The sequence below is a fragment of the Perca fluviatilis genome, chromosome 3 (assembly GCF_010015445.1).
Source record: "Perca fluviatilis chromosome 3, GENO_Pfluv_1.0, whole genome shotgun sequence".
NCBI lineage: Eukaryota > Metazoa > Chordata > Actinopteri > Perciformes > Percidae > Perca > Perca fluviatilis.
Window position 1 is genome coordinate 31297976 of NC_053114.1, and position 20926 is coordinate 31318901.

Sequence of the window (20926 nt, forward strand, 5' to 3'; positions counted from 1 at the left end):
CGACTAGAGTGAATTGTCTGGCACTTTGTAGTCAGTTGTGATGGAACAGAAGAGAAAGGAAAGCCCTGAGGTTGCAGACTGCTACTAACAGATGTAAAGATGTAAAAGAAAGATGAAACGTGTGCATCAAATCTCTCTACCTGCTTGTTTCTCTTTCCTTCCTTCAATGTGTAGTGGACTGAATTGACTTACCAACACAGGAGAGAATTTGCTCGTAGTCATTACAGACAATAGGTACATACTAGATCTGTGTTGTGGAAGCACCATTTTACCTAAACAAATATAAAACCAACCAACCATGCTCCTGCACGGTGAAGCTACAGTATACTGGTACATGGGCTTAGCCATTATGTTTCACCAAATGGAACCTCTTTACTTGTTTATGTGTTTTACTTGAATACAACTGATTAATGAGATAATAGTTTATTTGAACTTGGCTTGCATAAAGCAAACGAATTAGATCGGGCCCAAAAAAAATCAAGACCGACCCTACCCGAGCCCGTGCACGTTGTTTCCAATCCTGGCCCGAAACGTTAACTGGAATTATGAGCCCGAGCCCGATTTAAACCCGTGGACCGTTACAACTGACGTTCTCAACTACAATTCCGAGTTGTTTGAACTACAGAAATCAGTTTAGAATTATCTAAATGAATAATGCAACAAGGATGAAGCATGTAAACTGCGTTGTTTGTTTATTCAGAATGGAGTGGATCGCAAATGGATCCAAATGAAGAAATGTAAAAAGAAAACTTGCCCCTCCGCCCTCCCTCAGCCAAATAGTGTTGGTAACAGATCAAGGCAGCAACATAATCAAAGCCCTGGAACCATATAGGAGACTTTCTTGTCTCGATCACCTAATTAATACTGTCCTTCGCCACGGTCTGCATGCCCACAATGGGGGAGACACGGGCTTGGGCAGAGAATCTAAACTCTAATTAAGTCTACTGCTAACTTACTTAACACTAATAACATTATCGTTGCCAAAATACCCCCACGAATCAAATCCATACTTCACCGTTAACCGTCAAGCCACTAAACCTGTATGGAAATGAGCACCTCTGCTGAAATGTTAAATTTGTTAACAATCATACGACACGAGACAACGTCTCTCTCTCTCTCTCTCTCTCTCTCTCTCTCTCTCTCTCTCTCTCAACGCATGAACGCAGATATGTGTTGATTAGCTCTCATAACGGGCCAGGTGGGTAGCGCACTGAAAATTGCAAAAAAAATTATAATTTCACATTGCAACTGTTATTTTGAAAAGCTGGTTATTTATTAATTATATATTATTATTTAAATGTAATATTTAGTCTATCGCACAAACAAGCACATTTTTTAAAGAATTGATGTATGTGTATTTTACTTCAATTTTACATCCCTACACATTAAAAAGTGTCCAGCTACAAAATTACTCACTAAAGATTACAGTAAACAAGGTGCTCTCATTGTGAAGACTGACTGGTCATGGAAAGTGTAAATGGCAACAAAATGCAAAGGGGCAACATGGTCAATACATTTACATGCACACTTAACAGTTTACATGCTAAATGTGAGCTACACTTACTCTTTTAAACTAAAACTCAGGTCAAAACTACGTGATAAAAGTTAAAACTAAAAAGTTGAAAGTGAAATGTCTTTAGCTCAACTAAACCTTCACAATGCAGAAAATAAAATCTAAAATCTACTATCAAAGGTCATCATGCAAACCACGTTACCAAAACGCCATCCATTCTTGCAATGCTCCAACTTGACATACCCCTACATAGCTTTAAAATGGTATTGACCTCAGCCATTTGGCAACCATTTCAGAGGAACATTTTAATGTTCATGACTGCATTCTTCATAAGTGCTTATTGCAGCATGAGTGCTGTTGATTCAACTGCTGTGTTGGGAAATCTTATGCATCATTAATTGTGCCATCCCAAAGTAAGGCTGGGCGATATGGTCAAAATCTTCTATCCCAATATAGGTCATTTCATATCTTGATAACGATATATCATGACATATATACGCTTCTGTGTCAATTAAATACTTGACAAATGAAAATGACTGAATATTTTCTTATATTATTAAGAACTTAAAAATTAGCAAAAATGAACATAACGTGCAAGATTGTAATGCAGTCCGGCTGCTGGTTTTATAGAGATTTCTATATCGTAAATAATATCAGATTGCTCAAACCAGACATACGCCACTAATAGGCTATACAACTAAAATAATGGTAGGTTAACAAACAATGCTAAATGAAAATCTAATTCAAAATCAAATAAAAAATGCATTTGTGTATGTGAGTGTGCGATTTGGACAGGCAATTGTGAGCACACGGAATGAGAAGCAGGGTGCGTTCTTTGACAGAGAAAAAAAGCCCCCAACTGGTCCACCTCTTGTTCAATGGAGGGATTATGTTTCTTTCTTTTTACTCCCTCTCTCCAAAGAAACCCAGGGGGAGGGAGAGAGAAAGAGATAGAAGGAGGAAACAAAACTTCCAAGTAAAAAAAAGAAAAAAAAAGAAAATGAAAAGAAAGACAGACAGAAAGAAAGTCTTATGATTAACAGCACATAATGTAAGCAATTAGGCTTTTGGCAAACAAAAGATGGATAGTAATAACTGCTGTAAAGTTCATAGCAAAAAGGAAAATGGGGTGTTGCTTGTGAAAACCTTTTGCATGCTTTTCTGGTTGAATGAGAGAGTGTCCTGTTCATTGGGTGTGTTGGGGATTAAAACATAAATGGCAACAATACGACAGAGCACTGTTGCACATTACATAAAAAGTTGTCAGCTAGCCTGTTAGCCTGAAATATGCTAGAGCTGAAATTTTGGAAGTTACTGAACATCAATAGCTGATCACTTTTCTATGGCTACTCTTTCCTACTGACAATCCCCTAAAAAGGATTACATTAATAGTCCAACTTCTTCTTAATCTCCACAATCCACATCCCATGATATGTAATTTTCACTTTTTTACACAATAATAAAACATTTGGGAATTATACATTGATAAGTGGTAGGACAAGATGGTAAGTTGTTTTGTTCCATTTCCAAGTGTCTTTATTGTATGTTTTGCAACTTAAGACTTGAATAAACAGTCAACAGTTCTGCCCACAAAATACATTGAAGGCAGGGACAACACCCTAACAATCTAATATACTCTCTCTCCCTCTCTCTCTTTGAGTTAAGAAGATGGTGGGGTTGCGTTGATCTGCATTCAGATCCAAAACAGGAAATGTTTTTTTGGGCATGTGTAATATCTTTGAGAAGTCTGTTTAGTCAGTGTGTGTGTGTGTGTGTGTGTGTGTGTGTGTGTGTGTGTGTGTGTGTGTGTGTGTGTGTGTGTGTGTGTGTGTGTGTCTGCCTGCCTGTCTGTGAGAGAGTGTGTTGTTTTGTGCTGAGAGCGGTTGTAGAAAATCCAGTTAGCCAACTCTGCAGAAACTCATACACATTTCTAAGCGTATTAGGAGGAGGGAGAGAAGGGATGGAGGAAAGGAGGAGAAAAACTGTGGCATGGAGAAAAGAGTGGTGGTTTTCTGGTGGATTAGGGAGTCAAATGGATTGGAAGGAGTGTTTGGAGTGTGAGAACCTGAGACAGGCACACATACACACTTCCTGAAACTGTCACCAGCTTTGTGTTGTGGTCAGATCAAGGTGACAGGCTGTTGGGTCTAAGCCTCCAAAGAAACAGCTCCTGAACTGGCAGCAATCCTGCTTCAAAAACGTTTTTGACCAAAGTTCTCCAACTCAGTGTTCTGGTACTCAACATAGCAAAAATATTAACCGTGCAATCTCTTCTCTGGTTCTGGATTTCCACATGTAGTGAGGCTGTCTTTTGCCTTTTCTTAACAGGGATTTTCATGGACTTTATGTTGTTGTTGTTGTTGTTAAGTGCTCTTTAGAGTGCTTTCCGCCCTCAATCATGATGCAGAAAACCACTCAAATTGAAAATCAGATCATCTAAACTATAAAACCCAATGAAAACTATATTAAAAGCAAAGGGTCTTTAAAATTCAGGAACATGTTTAGTCTAGTAAGAAACTGTTGGCATGCATGTTTTTATGGAACATTTATGTGCACTGACTCTTGTCTATCAAGTAACAAACCGGTAACCTCAAGCCCTTGAACCTGCACGTTAAAAAGGAATAAAATTTTGATCTTTTAATGCACTGGTACATGCAATGTACCATTTCATGCACCTTTTTCTGACAGATGAGTTCACATTCCATCTGGACACATCACCCTCACACGCTCCCTAGCTCTTTTTCTTCCTCTCGTGCCATCTCTTTCTCACACACTAACTCACTCTCAAATCAGTCGGTCAGGCCCTAGAGCACAAATGCTGTCAGACCACATCAGCTCTACCTCCATTAGCTGGCTACAATATAACATCCCTGCAACATTCCCTTTCCACTAGCTATTACAACTAAACCCTACATTTCTCTCTGAATTTCTGCAGAAACTATAATATTCCCTTTTGCTTCCGCCTCTCTACTGCAACTCGATCCCTTTATTTTTCCTCCTGGCACTCCACACTCAAATTAACTGCATCCTCCTTCATTGCATCCATACATTAGAGACAAATACATTCACTATCTCCCTCTACAGCGCAAGACAAGTGCATCGTTTCAGTTCACAATCACGTAGCAATTACATGATCCCTCCATCTCCCTCTCCTTGCACCAGCTCAGCTCCTATTTTCAATTTTATTCTCTAAGCGTGGCATTGTTTTCTTGCTACTGCTCTCTCTTCTCCACTTTTACTTGCAAGATTTGATCTCAAGCGAGATTCTACATTCGCACTCAGTAATGCACACATGATAAATGTGTTCATAGACAAACTCACACCACACCCCCACACACACACACACACCACACACACACACACACACACACACACACACACACACACACACACACACACACACACACACACACACACACACACACACACACACACACACACACACACACACACACTTTTTCTGGCTATGTGCCTGCCTCTTCACTCCTCTCACAGGCTCGTGAGAGAGACAGGCGTTGCCCATGAATAGATGAACTGAACAGACCGCGATGCTCTCCTCCCTAATCTCTGAAAGGACAGTTAAGAAAGGGGCACCCTTCTCTCACACTCTCTCCCTCTTTCATTCATTTGTTCGTTTATTCGTGTCCATCCATCGTTCAGTCGGGAGGACCGGACAAAGCTGTTAATGGCATTCCCCTTCACGTTCACTTCCCCTCCTCTTCTTTCTCCTGTATTCATCTCTTATTTTCCTTGCCTCCCATTTACTCCTGGCAATTACGCTGACATGCACTTGTCCTCCTCCTCCACTTTCTCTTCCAACATCAGCATTCATTGACTACTCCTACTTTTATCCTGTCATTTCATGTTTGACAGAAACTATTCAGCAACACCATAAACATGCTCCGTCTCTCCTCTGTTCCCTTCTTCATGTCTTGACCTAAGGCACCTTTTTTTCTCCAATGTCCTCATCCTCATCATTGGTTTCTTTTCAGTGACCCAACTTCTATCTTATCTCGTCATCATGCTTCTAAATTTTCTAAGAAATCTTAGTACAACCTCTCAACATGCATTTTTACCTTTGTTGTCCCATTATTTTTTGTTTCCCAAAACTCTCAAACCTGTCTCCAGACTTGTTGCTTCAGCCGTCATCTCTTTTGTCAAGAACAAACAAACAGCCATGATTTTCTGTATTTCTAGCCTAACAGAGCCAGATCTTACAAGGTCAGTTTCCCCCAGGATATTTGAGTCTAGAAATACTCACTAAGAAATGTTTAGGCCTGGTAAGATATTTATCATCCCAATATTTAGATGACAAAATGGGCCACTGCTTCTCTAAACTCTTGAAACTCGTTAACAACTAAATCTCAGTTTTATAGATACAAAATTAGGTCCGATTCTCGCTTGGTTAGCTTGGTTCCATGTGGAAAAAGTCATTAACTGCTCCTAGCAACCACTACTACAGCTTCCGTGTTAAAACACATACACCCTCCCTTCCCTAACGAGAAATCAGCTAACATGAACACAATGTCAGGTTGAATGAATGAAGATAAACAAAATGGCAACTCAGTCTGAAGCTCAGTTTAGAAGAAGGGTAGTCTAAAGAGTTGTGTGTTCCATCCAATCAGGAGTAGAAAAGGTTAATGTTATAAACCTGCTTGGGAGACAGAAGAAAGTTTGGCTAGCCGGCGCAACCGCAACCAAGAAAATTGTAGCTCAACACTGCCCCCCAATCGCTTTGTGTAAAACAGTGGTTGGCGTATTTTCTAGACAGTTATGCTTGAGCTCTCTACAGCAAGGATTAACAAAGCCAAATCATCGACTATAGACCGATGGAAAAACGCAGCAGCACAAGTATCAGTCCTAATGACCTCATCACAGGAAGTAGAGGAGAGTGACTAGGCAAGGTGTGATTTCTGTTTTCCTCAAGACCGCAGAGGGTGGGGGAGGGTTTTTGATCTTGTTCAATTGTGTGTGTATGTTCTGTATGTTTAAAAATATAAAAATAATAAAAAGATTGATCTAAAAAAAAAAAAAAGGTTAATGTTATTATGTTGAGAAAAGAACTATCAATCATCTGCGATACAGTTTGAAATTAGTTGAAATGATATTTTTCTCCAGTTAAATCATGTCTGTCTTTGCCAGACAACAATGAACCAAGCAAAAATTGTGGGTTGACTTTTCAAGGCTGCTGTACGTCTCCACTCCATGTTAACAACAATGGAAGCCTGTCTTTTCATTGATGTGGGTGGAGACATTATATCCTTCAAATACACCATGTCTGTCCATAATTACACGGGTTTGACTGCAAATATCACAGATTTTGCAGACTTTCCATTACTCTTTTTTTTATCTTTCAAGACAAATAGCACTTGAAAGCAATGTTTATTTTTTTCAAACAATTGTACAAAACCAGTATGAGAGTCCCCATTTCCTTTCTTTGTCTTTTATTAGCAGTGTTTTCCCTCCTCCTCCTCTCCTCTTGGTTTAGTCCAGAACATGCACACATCATCCAATTTCCCTTTCCTCCCCTGCCTGTATGTCTCCCTCCATTCCTCCCCTTCCTTCCCTGCCTATTTAACTGCCATGGCAACAGGTGATGTGGTGGCTCTCACAGGACCATGTCTCATTGAGAATAACAGAGCAATACACATGTGTGTGCGTTGGCACACACGCACACACACATTGTGGTAGAACTCCTTTAATGGGTGAAACCATCCAAAAAGTATAAGCGACAGAGGAAGTGTGAAAGTTAAGAGTAAAAGAAACTGAGAGGCATAGGAGAACGGGTCAAATGAAATGATAGAGATGTAGATGGGGAGCCAAGAGTGTGACTATTATGGAGCTGAATCAGATAGCACCCACACATGTCCTAACACCAAGCTGCCTATCCATCTGCTTAGCACTTAGACAAAAACCTGTTATTTCCAGCATTTGAGGAATTAAGAATTAAAATGATATACTATAACATATACTGCTTCTTTGCCCAATGTGTTTATTCGACCTCTTTCATCTGTTAATTAAATAAATAATCACAAAAATCACAATAATAATGGTGATATAAAAGGCGCAGCCATGAATCTGTGTAGTATACATTCAAGGTGAAATGTGCATCACTAATAGATTCTGGAAGTTGTAGAGGAGGCTTACTTGGACTAATTGGATGAGTCACAGAGTGAGTGGGATGCTCGGGTTGGGCTAGTATTGGGAGGACTAGATGGGAAAGGGATGTACACAAGCAGAAGTGCAAATCAAGCAGTTGAGCAACTCACTGCCTTGTAACCAGTGAACATTTGTACTTGCTAATTGTTTTAATTCTAATTGCTAAAAACATGCATAAAATTACTCACAGATCATGCAGGATGACAGTTGTTGTCAGAGACAGCATTATGTTATTTAAGCAACAAATAAAAAGGAAACAGGTCTGCAACAGTCTCACTATAGACTGTTGGCGAAGATTTGAACTGATTAAAAATCCATGTGTGCTATTTTGGGAGAGTTGAGAGTTGCATGTCTTGGTAAGGGAACAATTAGTACAACTAGAGCTCTTAATGCTGATGCTGGTCCTGACCTGCAGTATGCTGAAAATGTATGAGCTGCCTTGTGTTGAGTGGCTTTGCGTGAGAAGGGGATCAATGATGTGTGTGTGTGTGTGTGTGTGTGTGTGTGTGTGTGTGTGTGTGTGTGTGTGTGTGTGTGTGTGTGTGTGTGTGTGTGTGTGTGTGTGTGTGTGTGTGTGTCTGTGTGTGTGTTAGTGTTAGTGTTAAGTTGGGCTTAACAATGAGGGTTAAACATCTCTCCCCTGACATACACACACAGACACAGTTCCCAGGCTGGGTCATGGGCTTCGATTAAGACCATAAGACATGGATAACCTATATTTTTGTGTTTTATCAGACTTGAACACCACACCAAGAGAACACCATATAGCATGGACTAAACTATACGGCACACATTTGTAGCGAGGGGTCCATGGAGGCATACAACACAGAACAACAGATACATAAGAAAGCAGAGAGAAAGATGGAACTCTTTAGTGCTGAAATGATTAGTCGATTAAGTGATTAGTCAAAGCAATTTACATAAAGAACCATATTGAGAATAATTCAAACAACAATTCCAGACGGCAACATTAAATATCATACGTCTTTTATGTCCGTATTCCACACCGTCACTATCTAATAAAAGGCCTAACTCCAAAAAGATAATGCGGCAATATAAATCATTTAAGTCATGTATCTTATAGATTATTAACTGGGGAAATAATGGACAGGTTGGTAAATAACAAAAAATAATTTTTAGTTGGCTGAATTTTGGTTGAAAAAACAAGCTGAAATGGTAAAGGATAGACTTACATCTAGGGCTGCAACTAACGATTATTTTCATTGTTGATTAATCTGTCTATTATTTTCTCAAGTTCAAGTTCATTTATTTATATAGCACATTTAAACAGCCGCTAGACAGACCAAAGTGCTTTACAGAGCAAGCATATATGAAAATAAAACCAGCAAGACAACACATAAAACACAAAATAAAAGCAGCAAAGCTAAGAGCAACCTTAAAACACAGACTGAAGTGTAAAAAAGAAAAAACAACCTAAAAAGGAGATCAATATGCTAATGAGAATAAATAGGTTTTTACCAACAACTTGAAGATAGCAAGGTTGGGGGTCGTTCTATCATTTTCTCAATTAATCAATTAGTTATTTGGTGTGTAAAATGTCAGAAAGTACAAGATGACATCCTCAAATGTCTTGTTTTATCCACAACTCAACTGGCATAGAGCAGTAAAGAAACTAGAAAATATTCACATTTAAAAAGCTGGAGAATTTTGACAATTGTTTCTTAAAAGATTACTCAAACTGATTAATCGATTATGAAAAGAGTTGGCAATTCATTTAAAAATTGACAATTCATTGATTAATCAATTAATCTTTGCAGCTCTAGTTACATCTGAAGCATGCTGGTGATGCATACAACTGTATTGTCCCAGCAGTCTAAAAAGGATGTTATTGGGTTGGGGAAATCAAGCCACATACACCAGTGCTTCATATGTTCATGAAAACCTGTGGTATTATATTTACAGTGGGCTACATAGGCAGTATTTAAGCAATCTGAAATCTCTCCAGTCTTTCTTAAAATCTCTCTTGACTTGGCATTGTTGGACTGGATAAGCAGCAGTGGCAGCTATGCTGATAGGAACATTCTGCCAAAAAACAGCACCAGGCAGTGCCTTTGTTCCATGCATAAATAAATGATTACTTAATTTAGGCTGGCAGCTTCTATAGACTCTGTTGGAATAAGCAGGATAATCAAGATTTCACTTGAAATAAAGAAGAACTTTTAAGGACCTGTCTGTCTCTGCCGGAGTGAATAGGGTCATCAGCCTCTTCAGATGCACCAAACGCACACACAAATACACACATATTAGACATAGCACAAACACAACTAAGCCATCGCACACTCACAAAAACACACGTCTATAAAACCTCAGTCTGTCTTTCGTATTCACACACTCAAAGAAAAAAACAACAGACCAGGCTTAAGCACCACAAGCTTCGAACTCTCCAGATTTGGCACACACAAACGCTCTCTCTGTTGTGGGGACCTGGTGGCCCCAGGGTGGCCCTACTTGAACAGAGCAGTCTTATTTTGAAGGACAGGACCCCATACTGAGAGAAACACAAATACCGGAGACAGTAGGTTCTAAAGGCTTTACACAACCTGTCACTCTGTCAGTATTTCCCTGTGCTTAGTCTGACATTCTGTTTCTGTTCAATTGCCCCATTTTCTTGTTGTCACTTCCTCCCTTATGATTCTTCTTTCTTTTTGTGACTATCTACCTCTGAAACTCATAAATACCAGCAAAGTCTTCAATTTCTTAACCACAGTTCAATTCATTAAATTAGTCTGTCAGTATGATAAACGTAAAACATGAGCTCAAATCTTTCCATAAAAGAAGCACAAAAAATTAGTATTTTGATGCTATTGTTGGCAAGTATATTACTAATAGTAAATAAAAAAATCTACTTCAACCAGTAGTCCTTTCTGGAGTAGGTGGAGTAATAAAACATGGGTGGTCTTGTGGGATAAGAAAAGCTCTTAAGAGTCTTTTCACAGTGATTAAGTATGCAACTACCTGCCTGTCAGTACATCATATTCCATGGCTGTTTTTTTTAACTGGGGGCCCACAACAGGCCACATGACTGCAGTAATGTGTCTTTATGATACCATAACCCAATATGAGAAAATAAATTATAAATAATATTATGATATATAATATATGATATTAATATATTATCTTCGAAGGCACATAAGTATTGAGGTTACTGCCAGCTGTCTGCGTCCTTGCTTCAGAGCAGAGAAATGACCGCAATTTTACTTCACGTCTCATTCACCAGTAAGCAAACACCTAGGCAGGGTGTAAAGTCCATTTCAAACAAAAAAAAGTATAGAAAGTACCATATAAAAAGTGTATATTGGAAATAGTTACCAACTCTGCCTTTAAGAGAAACACAGTGCATATAGATTTCTGTTGGACAAGCCGTGTTTCTTGGACATGTATATATTCTTGGCCTGAGTTTTAGTGACAGCAGTGTGGTAGAATGAAAGAAAACATGTAGTGGTGCATCCTTGTTAATTAAAAAGTAAAGTAAAGTAAAACTGACACTAAAATGAATGAAGTCTAAATAAGATGGTTTCCATAGATGAATAGCAAACTGTAAATCTAAGACGCATATACACACACTTTAAACACACTAAGAAATATCTAGTCAGCCTGAACGCTGCATTAGCTAAAGAAAGAAAACAAATCTTATATCTTATATCATTAATACACTTAAGACGTGGGATTCAGTAGGAAAGAAATATGATTTCCCATCAGCTGCATGCAAAGGTGGGTTTCATAGCAATCAGGTTATAACCCAAATTCCTTGCCTAAACTTGATTTCTCCCAATAAGCTGGTCTTGCAGTGGGAATGTAAAGGTAGTGACTGACAGATCTAGATCCCTTCATTCAGGGCTAGGGTTGCAGTCTATTTGCTTTATAAACAGTGTGCTCTATTGAAGCCCAAATGAGCCTTTCTATAACTGACCGTTGACCAGGGGCCCTCTAATCTCTTTCACTCCAGGATCCAAATGACAAAAGATTGTGCTGAAATTGTCCTGACGAACTCAATGAGGTATATTGTCAGCATAGAATACCTTTCTGCTGTGTAGTTTTATTAACCAGTACAAACCACAGTCTCAATAATTACCACAGACATTATTAGCTTCATTAACTGCAGAGCTCCTGTTTTTGTCAATAATAGAGAGAATATTTTAGAGAATGGGAATTATTATAAACAACAAGAACAAATGGACAAATTAAAACATTTAGGGATTTGATATTTGCAAGAATATAAAACCAAGTCTCTCACAGATTTCGTTACTGTTGCCCTATTTATTTGAATGATTGAATAAAATGAATTAAACCTACTTTAGTGAGGAAAGATAATTTGGATATAGCAGATGTTAATTGCTGAGAATGCCCTCTATCTCACCCAAATTACACCAAAATAAAACTCAAGTGCAGAAAGCCAAATATCTATCCATCAACTCAAGGGGAAACTCCCAGGCCAAGCAGACATCTGGGCTCTGGAGGCCTCAGGCAAGGCAACTCTTGCATGATGCGTGCCAATTTATTTAATTATTTAACAAAGGATAATAATAGGCATAATGAGCTGCTCTCTGTTTCATAACTGTCTTGAGTTTTGTTAGAAGGCACAATGCACCCATGAAAACATCCCCACTTTTTCCATCTCTCTTTGTTTGTAACTGCACTAGGATTTCTACACACAAATAGGCATACATTTTTAAAACTGATTTGTCATTAATAATTAATTCATCACTAACAGCGTTTTTCTTCAAAATGTGCTGACATACAGTGTGTTAGGAAGCATCAGGCCATATGTCATTCTAATATAAACTTTGAAGATGTCATTTTAGGGGGAGGGGGAGAATGCTTTAGAAAATAATCTTCACTTTTAAGAAGAATTCGACATTAGGTTCAAGCGCAGACATGCAATCCCAATGGTGTCATATGTCTAAATCTCTGTGTCTAACATGCAGAAAGCTAAAATAATGTCACAACCTATAGCACATCCTCTGGGAACTGTAACATGCATTGACAGATGGACAGTACAGGCCCTTATCCCACACACACACACACACACACACACACACACACACACACACACACACACAATTTGTATTTTATTTTTTAAATTTTGGGGCATTTCTGCCTTTAGTGGATAGGAAAGCTGAGATATGAAGACATGCAGGAAAACCGTCACAGGTCAGACTCGAACCCTGGACCTTCTGCATCGAGGAATAAACCTCTGCTTATTGGCACCTGCTCTACCAACTGACCTAACTCACAGAATTTATTTTAACACTCATACAATCTCTCATTCTAATTTACTCTCCCTTCTCTTCCACTTTCACCTCTTATGTTTCAGTGTCTCTCACCCTCTTCCCTCACGTTTAATTAACTATTGTGGCAGATGGGGTGGCGGTTGGTCTGTGGGAATCAATGTCTTCATTGTGGGACTGAGAGAGAGATTAGCAGCTAGTTAGCACTAGTGAGAGATGACAGCTGGCACCGTTAACCTCCCTTGTCACTCAAACACTCACACACACACACACACACACACACACACACACACACACACACACACACACACACACACACACACACACACACACACACACACACACACACACACACACACACACACACACACACACACACACACAAAGTACTTGTGTACAGTTAACCCTTAGCTAGGCTCAGCAATTACACACAAGAAAAATACTGTTCTGTACCTTGAGCCTGTCACTCAACCACTGAATAAATGAGGCCTAGTATGTTAATCGTGCACACACACTCTGGGATAATCCACTTTTGGCTTAGCCTGACATCTAAAGAATAAGGAGAAAAGGCAGTATTTCCAATGTCAGCCAAAACTGAGGACTCACGAGGGCACATCTCTACACTATTCAAAATAGAGAAGGGTGTAAAAATTGAGCTTGAATGTCTCAACGTATGACTTGAAGACAACTCACAACAAAAATAAAAGCAACATGACAGCTCGCTTGTATTTGCAAGAAACGAAAACTTTGCAACTGAGGCAGAGCAAATATTCATCATGGGATATATGACCCAAAACGTGACAGCTGCAGACAATGGCTCCAGTTTTGTTAAGGCATCTGAAATACTTCACACTGATTTGCCAGCAGTTGTTTCCAACCAGAAACCAGAACTGGCTTCATCAGGCTGATAATATACAAGGATTTAAGCTATAATGTAGTTCGATATGTCATAGACCAAAATGGTTCATCATGATCGTTCAAACAAATGTCACTTGTTTTCTCTTCACATCTATTAGTATTTTACCAAGACTCATCATCTCCTGCTAAACACATCAGATCACAGAAAGCTAAAAACTGGTGGAATTTGCTGACAGAGAACATCCAGGTGTTAGCCCAGCTGAGCAGCTGTACAGTACACCTGTGGACCACAGCTCCTATTTTGTGAAAGTTCAAATGATACTGCTATAACAATAAAAGGCACAATAATAGAATCACCCCAGTGAAGGTTTTCTTAAAACGGAAAAACAGTCATGGCTGTAAGATATATGGACTTGTGGGAATCTTTTTTTTAGTACAACATGCAAACTTCATATGATTTCCCAATGATAATGCCTGTCACTGTTAATTTAGTCTTGCATTGCCAGACCTATCTCCACAGTTCTGTGTCAGCGATGAATTATGGTCTGGCTACACTGACTATTCTGAGATAGGGGGAAAAACGCTCTGACTTCTTTGTATTTCTTTGAACCAGGGATCTTCAACAGGGGGTCCGGGACCCCTAAGGGGGTCCTCAGAGTCAATGCAGAGGGGCCTCCAAATTAGTCTTAATTTTTTCAAAAATTAAAAAGTCTTAACATGAATCTAACATATTATTAGCAAATATAAATCCCCACTGATGATAGGCGTACTGGCCTATAGGTAAGGCCATCCACTATATGTTTTAACATTAAAACATTATTTATAAAATCATGCCAACAATTATTAGGCTATTTTAATAGCTTAGTATTCGGTGCAAAAAAGGCAGTTTTAGGCCGACACGTTATTGTAGGCCCAGTTAAATATGCAACTTCATTTTATACAATATATGTAGTAGGGGGACCCTGCTCTGTCTCTCGTTCAGTTAAGGGGTCCTTGGCTTAAAAAACATTGAAGACCCCTGCTTTAAACCAATCACAACCATCTTGGGCGATAGTGGGGATAGCGAGAGGGGAGGGACATCCAGCACGTGAGAGAAGCGCCGGATGTCAGGCATTATCCGAGCAACGTACATCCGTTGAGCCAGACTACTGTTAATTCAACAGGAATGTTAGCTTTCTGTCAAGGTAAAGAAGGTAAAAGCCAAAACCAATTATCATTAAATCTAAAAATACTATAATAACTTAGTTGTGGTTGTCAGTTAAAGTGAAACAAAATGTGGAATCCTTATAAAAACTAATATTTCAAGCCGTTACAGACTCCCTTGCACACTCTCATAACTGCACATAAGCCCATGCACATAAATTTATAGATCTGTCAACACACACACACACACAAGTTGGTATTATGCAGCCACTGTCCCATCCTGTGAGAGATATTATTAAATTTCCTCCAGGGTTCCCACCAGGACTGCCATGCCTGGTCAAAATCAGACCAGAGCAGGACAACGAAAAGGGCTTGTGTTGCTACTCCACCATCTTCAGAAAGCTGTCTCTTCCATGACTGGAGGGACTAGGGGTGTCAGTTACTTGGCTCCTTCTTCATCTGGGTCAAATCAAGTTCAACAACAGATGCTTCTTACAATCTGACACTGCGTGTTTTGACATGACACTGGGGAATTGACTTGATTTGAACATTTGCACGGTCCTAAATGTGGTGAGTGAATCCTGTGAATCAAGGAGTGTCATCATCCATTCAAAACACACACAAAGCAAATTCAAAATGCATGGCTGTCAATCTGAAATAAAGCTGTTTATCTTAATTCCTCTTTTTTTTTGACGGGGCAAAAGGAGCGGCAGACAACAGTTGATCCTGACAGTCTCCTGAAGTGCCTATTTTGACATAAGAAAATGTTAGAAATGCCCTTCTGTGATTAAATATTCAGATAGCAGCATAGAGTATTTTTGGCTTGATCTTTTGGCTGACATTCAGCTGGTTTTGACATGGGAAAATATTAACTAAACATTAACCAGAAATAAAAATCCCCCAAGATCAGATGAATTTGGACAGGGCTAATGTTGACTTAGGGTAATTTAATATGCCAACTATGAACAGCTGGAGGTAGATTTCATTTAACTTACTGTATTTGCTATCCTTCCTGTTCTTCAAAGTATAAACCACAGTTTAAATACATGGTAGCCAAAACATGGGTGAAACTATGCTAATCAGCATGTACGTAGTGGGACTGACAGACAACTGGATGGACAAAGACACACAAAAACATGACAATTTAAGGGTCTGGGAGATTAAAACAACTTAACCTGACTTTCCCACTGAAACAGACTGGACCTTGTCTACAGATTTTGTCTTTGATAGGTAAAAAGGACTTGGTAGTCCTACAATAGTTTAGCGCTGTAAAACTAACTCACCCAAACATGTCCAAATCCCAAATACAGTACCATACACAGCCTTTGTTACTTACAAATACTTGTTCCAAACAGGTAATTACAGTCTAGTTATTGAGCAACACCTTGCTCTGGGCTTTATCTCCCTCTCCGGAGAGTAACAAAGGAGAAGGAAAGAGAGGTAACATGATACAGATGGATGGTGTGCGTCTACTATTGCACTCAGTGTGTAACACAGCACCTTTTCCCCTTTCTTGCTTAAAACTAATGCCCTTACACTTAAAAAAATATATATACATTTCCCTGGAAGTAACAATCACATAACTACCTAATGCTTTCCGTTTTATAATTTCTCCCACTGCTGCTCAGATTGCACCTTCCGTCTTTCAGCTACTATTCACATTCAAAAAAGGTCACGAGTGAGTAATACACATTCATCTATGTCTTCCAGGAACAGTAACATGTAGTGAGAGGTTAACTTTGATATTCCATGCCACTTAATTACTAGTCTGGCTCTGTGTATCCAATTTGTTCCACCATAGCTTCCAGATTATTTGGGGCAATGTTTTAAAAAACGCAACCCATTTCTCTCTGTGTAAAACAAGGCCTCTTCATTGTTTCCGTGCATCTCTGAGGATAAAGGATATTGGGGATTTGCTGGTTGATAGCTTTTTTAGTGTTATGTTTGCAGCAGATGTAAAAATAAATCTCAGTCTATGAATTGACTATAATAATTATTAACACAGAGCTCAAATTACAACACTGCCTACATAAAACCACAAATTTGACCAGTGAAAGATGAATTAATTTAGGCAATACTAGCAAGAGTGCAACATCTTTTGACCTCAGCCAACACTATTTTTTGTGACATTTGTTCAGGATTTTTTCTTTACAGATATGAGCCATTCTAGGCTTCACACTGTATGTGAAGTCCTTTTGTCCTTAGCAGGTGTGTGACACTACAATGTGAAACTCTGCAGTCGCTTTGTAGTTGTTTACAGTTTCTGCACCTTATCACCAAAACAAAGACGTGTGCATTTTTTGTAGGTGGTGGCTTAATGTCTGATTTCTTGACAATGTCCCACAATACAGTTCAGTGCTACAATGTAGATGTTGTTTTTTTTTTTTACAAACAATATGTAATTCCACCTCTCATTCACAGCAGCAGCTATCCATTTTCCCCATGAGTAGTGAGTGACACACACACACACACACACACACACACACACACACACACACACACACACACACACACACACACACACACACACACACACACACACACACACACACACACACACACACAAAACAACCTACCTCCATGGCTAGTGCAGCCGTTTGCTGGTCGTAGTGATTCAGTAGATTGGGCATGAAGGTGGTGTTGTAAGGCAGATCCTGGCACATTCTCAGTCTGATGGGCTCACAGCTAAATTCACTGTGGCTCTCTATGGACTCCATATGAATGGACAGAGCGGGTGTAACCAGGGAGAAAATAAGTAGGAAGATAGGGATGAGGACTGAAAAACAGACAGGAACTTGTCTGCAGTAAATTGTGGTAGTTTTTGAAAACTGGTCTTTCATAAGTCCTCTTCCAAGTGCTTGCATCTTAATGATAGACATTTCTCCACAGTGGCTTAGTCTGATGACTTTATCATCCCCCAGACAACCACAAGATAGCCCCGAAGACATGCATGAATTGTTTTTAAAGCTTCTTAACAGTTATAAGCAATTGAGTCCATTTTTAGTGTCAGTGGCGGAGGTAAAAGCAAGAAAACCACAAGGCGGGTACACTCTGTATAGTATATGTACCCTAACCTGCACATGTGGTGGAGTCCCAATTCATCTGTATGCCATGAATGAAGCTGTTGTGTCAGTCTTCAAATTCACCTGTCATTGTAGTATTTGCTTTTCTTGTAGCATCTCAGAATGAGTCATGTGAATTGTTCCTCATTTGAAGAAAAAAAAAACGTTATATGGCTTCTCTCGACCTCCTGGTAATCCCCTGGTCAAAGACAGATCCTTCCTGTTCCATCCTCAAACCGAAAGCATGTTGCTGAGATAATAGATCCACCATCAGATATCTGCTGGAGGTCTCCTCTGGGCTGCTGTATGTCTCTTTCATCCGCTCTATTTGTTTGTGTCTCCTCTCACTCCATTTCCAGTGATGTTACAAAGAAACGTCTGAAGTTGAGCCCTAATGTCATTATCCTCCAAATGATTTCATGGGTTCCTCTGGAAGATACAAAAATCCTGTCTTTCAACGTATTTTGTCACACTGGAGTGGATCCATCAAACAGGTCCTGCAGGTCTAAACACACAAGGCCTAATGGTCAAACAAACAGAGTGGGTATAGTTTCTGATCAGGATCAGCCACACCCTTGTCTCTGTACAAGTCAGGATTCAAATATGTGATGAAATCTACTCCAGACAATTGGGTGGTACTGGTACTGTAGCTAGTAGGTAGCTAACGTTTAGGCATTTCTGAAAGACAGACAGACGACAGACTGTGTGTTGAACCTGCAATGTCAAATTATCTTCGTCTATGAGCGTTGTGTGAGCGGGGTCATACGTAGTTCATGTTGCAGACTACTGAAAATATGTTCAAAGCGAATCACGACAACTAATGCAGGTTTCAAACTGTTAATGTAAATGTTAACGTTACACCTGCGGATGATCAGACACTCCCACACTCTCGTGTTTGTGTGAGGTTGGCCGGGCAACAGTAGCGTTCACCTGCGATGTTTCACACGGTGTCTTTATGGTTGACTACACAGTAAACTTATTAAAAAAATAAAAAAGGCTTAGGTAATATGAAATAAAGGAGTAAATAAGGGTGTCCATTTATTAAGGTTTAAATTACACCTGCGTCAACTGCTCGACCGTTAACGTTATATCGTTAGATACGAGCTAACTTGCGTGACATCACTAATAGCTAACGTTAGCTAGCGTTAACACTAAATTAATAACTATAACATTGTACTGAACACCTCTGTAACGTACGACAACGGTAAATGTTACAGGTCACTTAACGTTAGCTCTCTTCATAGCAGAACCTGGCTAGTTTTAGAAAGCACACACCTTTAAAAGGTAGCGTTAGACTCCAGTGAGGCATCTTCGCTGTGTTGAATTAAGAACCACACACGGTGACACGCACACGAGAGCGTATCAATCTGGGGGAGGAGGGGGGGGCTGTGTGTGTTTGTCACCGCAGTGTCTTCAGACCAACACCGCTGTTTGTGCACGATTCATTTAAAGCATTTATAGACGAATTCTGTCGGGCTTGTCGACAAGAATAACATAAATAAAGGAATCAAACAGTTCCTGTCTAACGTTACAAATAGAAATGCTTTACCTTGTGTAAAGAATAACGAGCGGTTCGGGCGCTCCTCGGCTCCACGGGCTCCGTTTACTGCAGTACTTCGCGGTTCCACTGTTTGCAGCTGGTTGCCTGCAGCCAGCAGCGTGCAGCCGACACATCGTGCCCGCGGATTCCTCGTGACCGCGCAGAGATATGACAAAATTGTCCCCACGGACGTTGCATGTTGTTATCTTACTGTATAAATGTCAATACTTTTAGACATATGCGATAGGTATTTGTTGGCGAGAAACTGTGCATTTAATTTCAATAAAGGCGAGATGGACCAGAAACAGATATTTTAATTGCCACTGATTATAATGTGCTGTCTTATAACAATTGGACAACACAAAAACTAGCTAAGTAGGGAAACTGTGAGTGTGTTCTGTGTACTGGATATATGTAGTGGTCTTTTATATTTTTGGGCGAGTTTTATTTTGTGAATGTTATTATACTCACTTAAATTTGACATTGCTAAACATGCTTGTGTGACCACAGCACATTTGTGGGTTTCTCACTTGTAACAGAGAACTCATAGGCTCCAGAAGCACCAGGGATTCAGCATCATTTTCAAGGTCACATGAAGGCCCTGTTGGGTTTAACTGGATCCAACCTGGGATCCCATATATACACCACAGTGCCTGTAGCACCAGACAGGACACAAAGAATGAAAAATTAAAAAATTAAAATCTGCCATTGAAGTCAAGGCAGAGACACACTTCCTCCAGGGCTAGGTGCAAGGAGTCAACCAGTCCTCCTGTAGCAAAGATGGGAACTAAAAGAAATACTAAGCACAAAACTAAACTAACTAAATTTAAATGCACACATTACTAGAAATCTTTATTAGAATGTATTCATTAAATGTATACTGCTAAAAAAACATGATGCAAATAATGAAACACACTATACATCGAAAAATAAATGTTACAAAATACAACAACTTAACAGTTTAAGCTGAATCAGGTGAAAATGATGAGTGATGATGACACTGGTTTTGTCCTAGCGGGCAAATTCTCATTGGAAACAACAATGCAACCACCAAAACTTTTGGATTATCCATTTAGCCTGGTAAGTGCAACTTTAAGTCTTTCAAATCAATGCATTTTTAAAAACATTTTAAATTGTGTTTTCAAGTTGATCAATTTCAAGAAAATAAAACAAGTTTGTTTCAACACTGACAAAAAAAAAAAAAAAAAAAAACATTATAAAAAAAAATTTTTTTACAATATTTTTTAAAAAAAAAAAAAAAAAAAAAAGGTGAAAAAAGATTTTTTTTCGTAAACCCCTCAGAAATGGGAGAACCATTACTTCACAGGCGCCGACTGATAATGCACTCAAACGTACAATATATCACAACATACAACTTTGCTTCAATTCAGTTTCATTTCAT

The 20926-nt window shown here is 39.2% G+C and overlaps 1 protein-coding gene across 4 annotated transcripts in view; it reads right to left on the minus strand.

The window, feature by feature from the left end:
* LOC120555709 (frizzled-3-like) overlaps nt 1-19646 on the minus strand; it is a 75982-nt gene extending 56336 nt beyond the window's left edge. The window contains exons 1-2 of one of the 4 annotated variants that reach the window (XM_039794689.1): nt 19534-19646; nt 17499-18489 (exon numbers count right to left, since the gene is read on the minus strand). In XM_039794689.1, the coding sequence (XP_039650623.1) occupies nt 17499-17870 (372 nt within the window). In that variant the 5' untranslated portion in view covers nt 17871-18489; nt 19534-19646. Of the gene's footprint in view, nt 1-17498; nt 18505-19259; nt 19348-19533 lie in introns of those variants that run through there. The other 3 variants (XM_039794691.1, XM_039794690.1, XM_039794692.1) reach the window with 3 other exon arrangements.
* Between the last annotated feature and the right edge of the window lie 1280 nt (nt 19647-20926).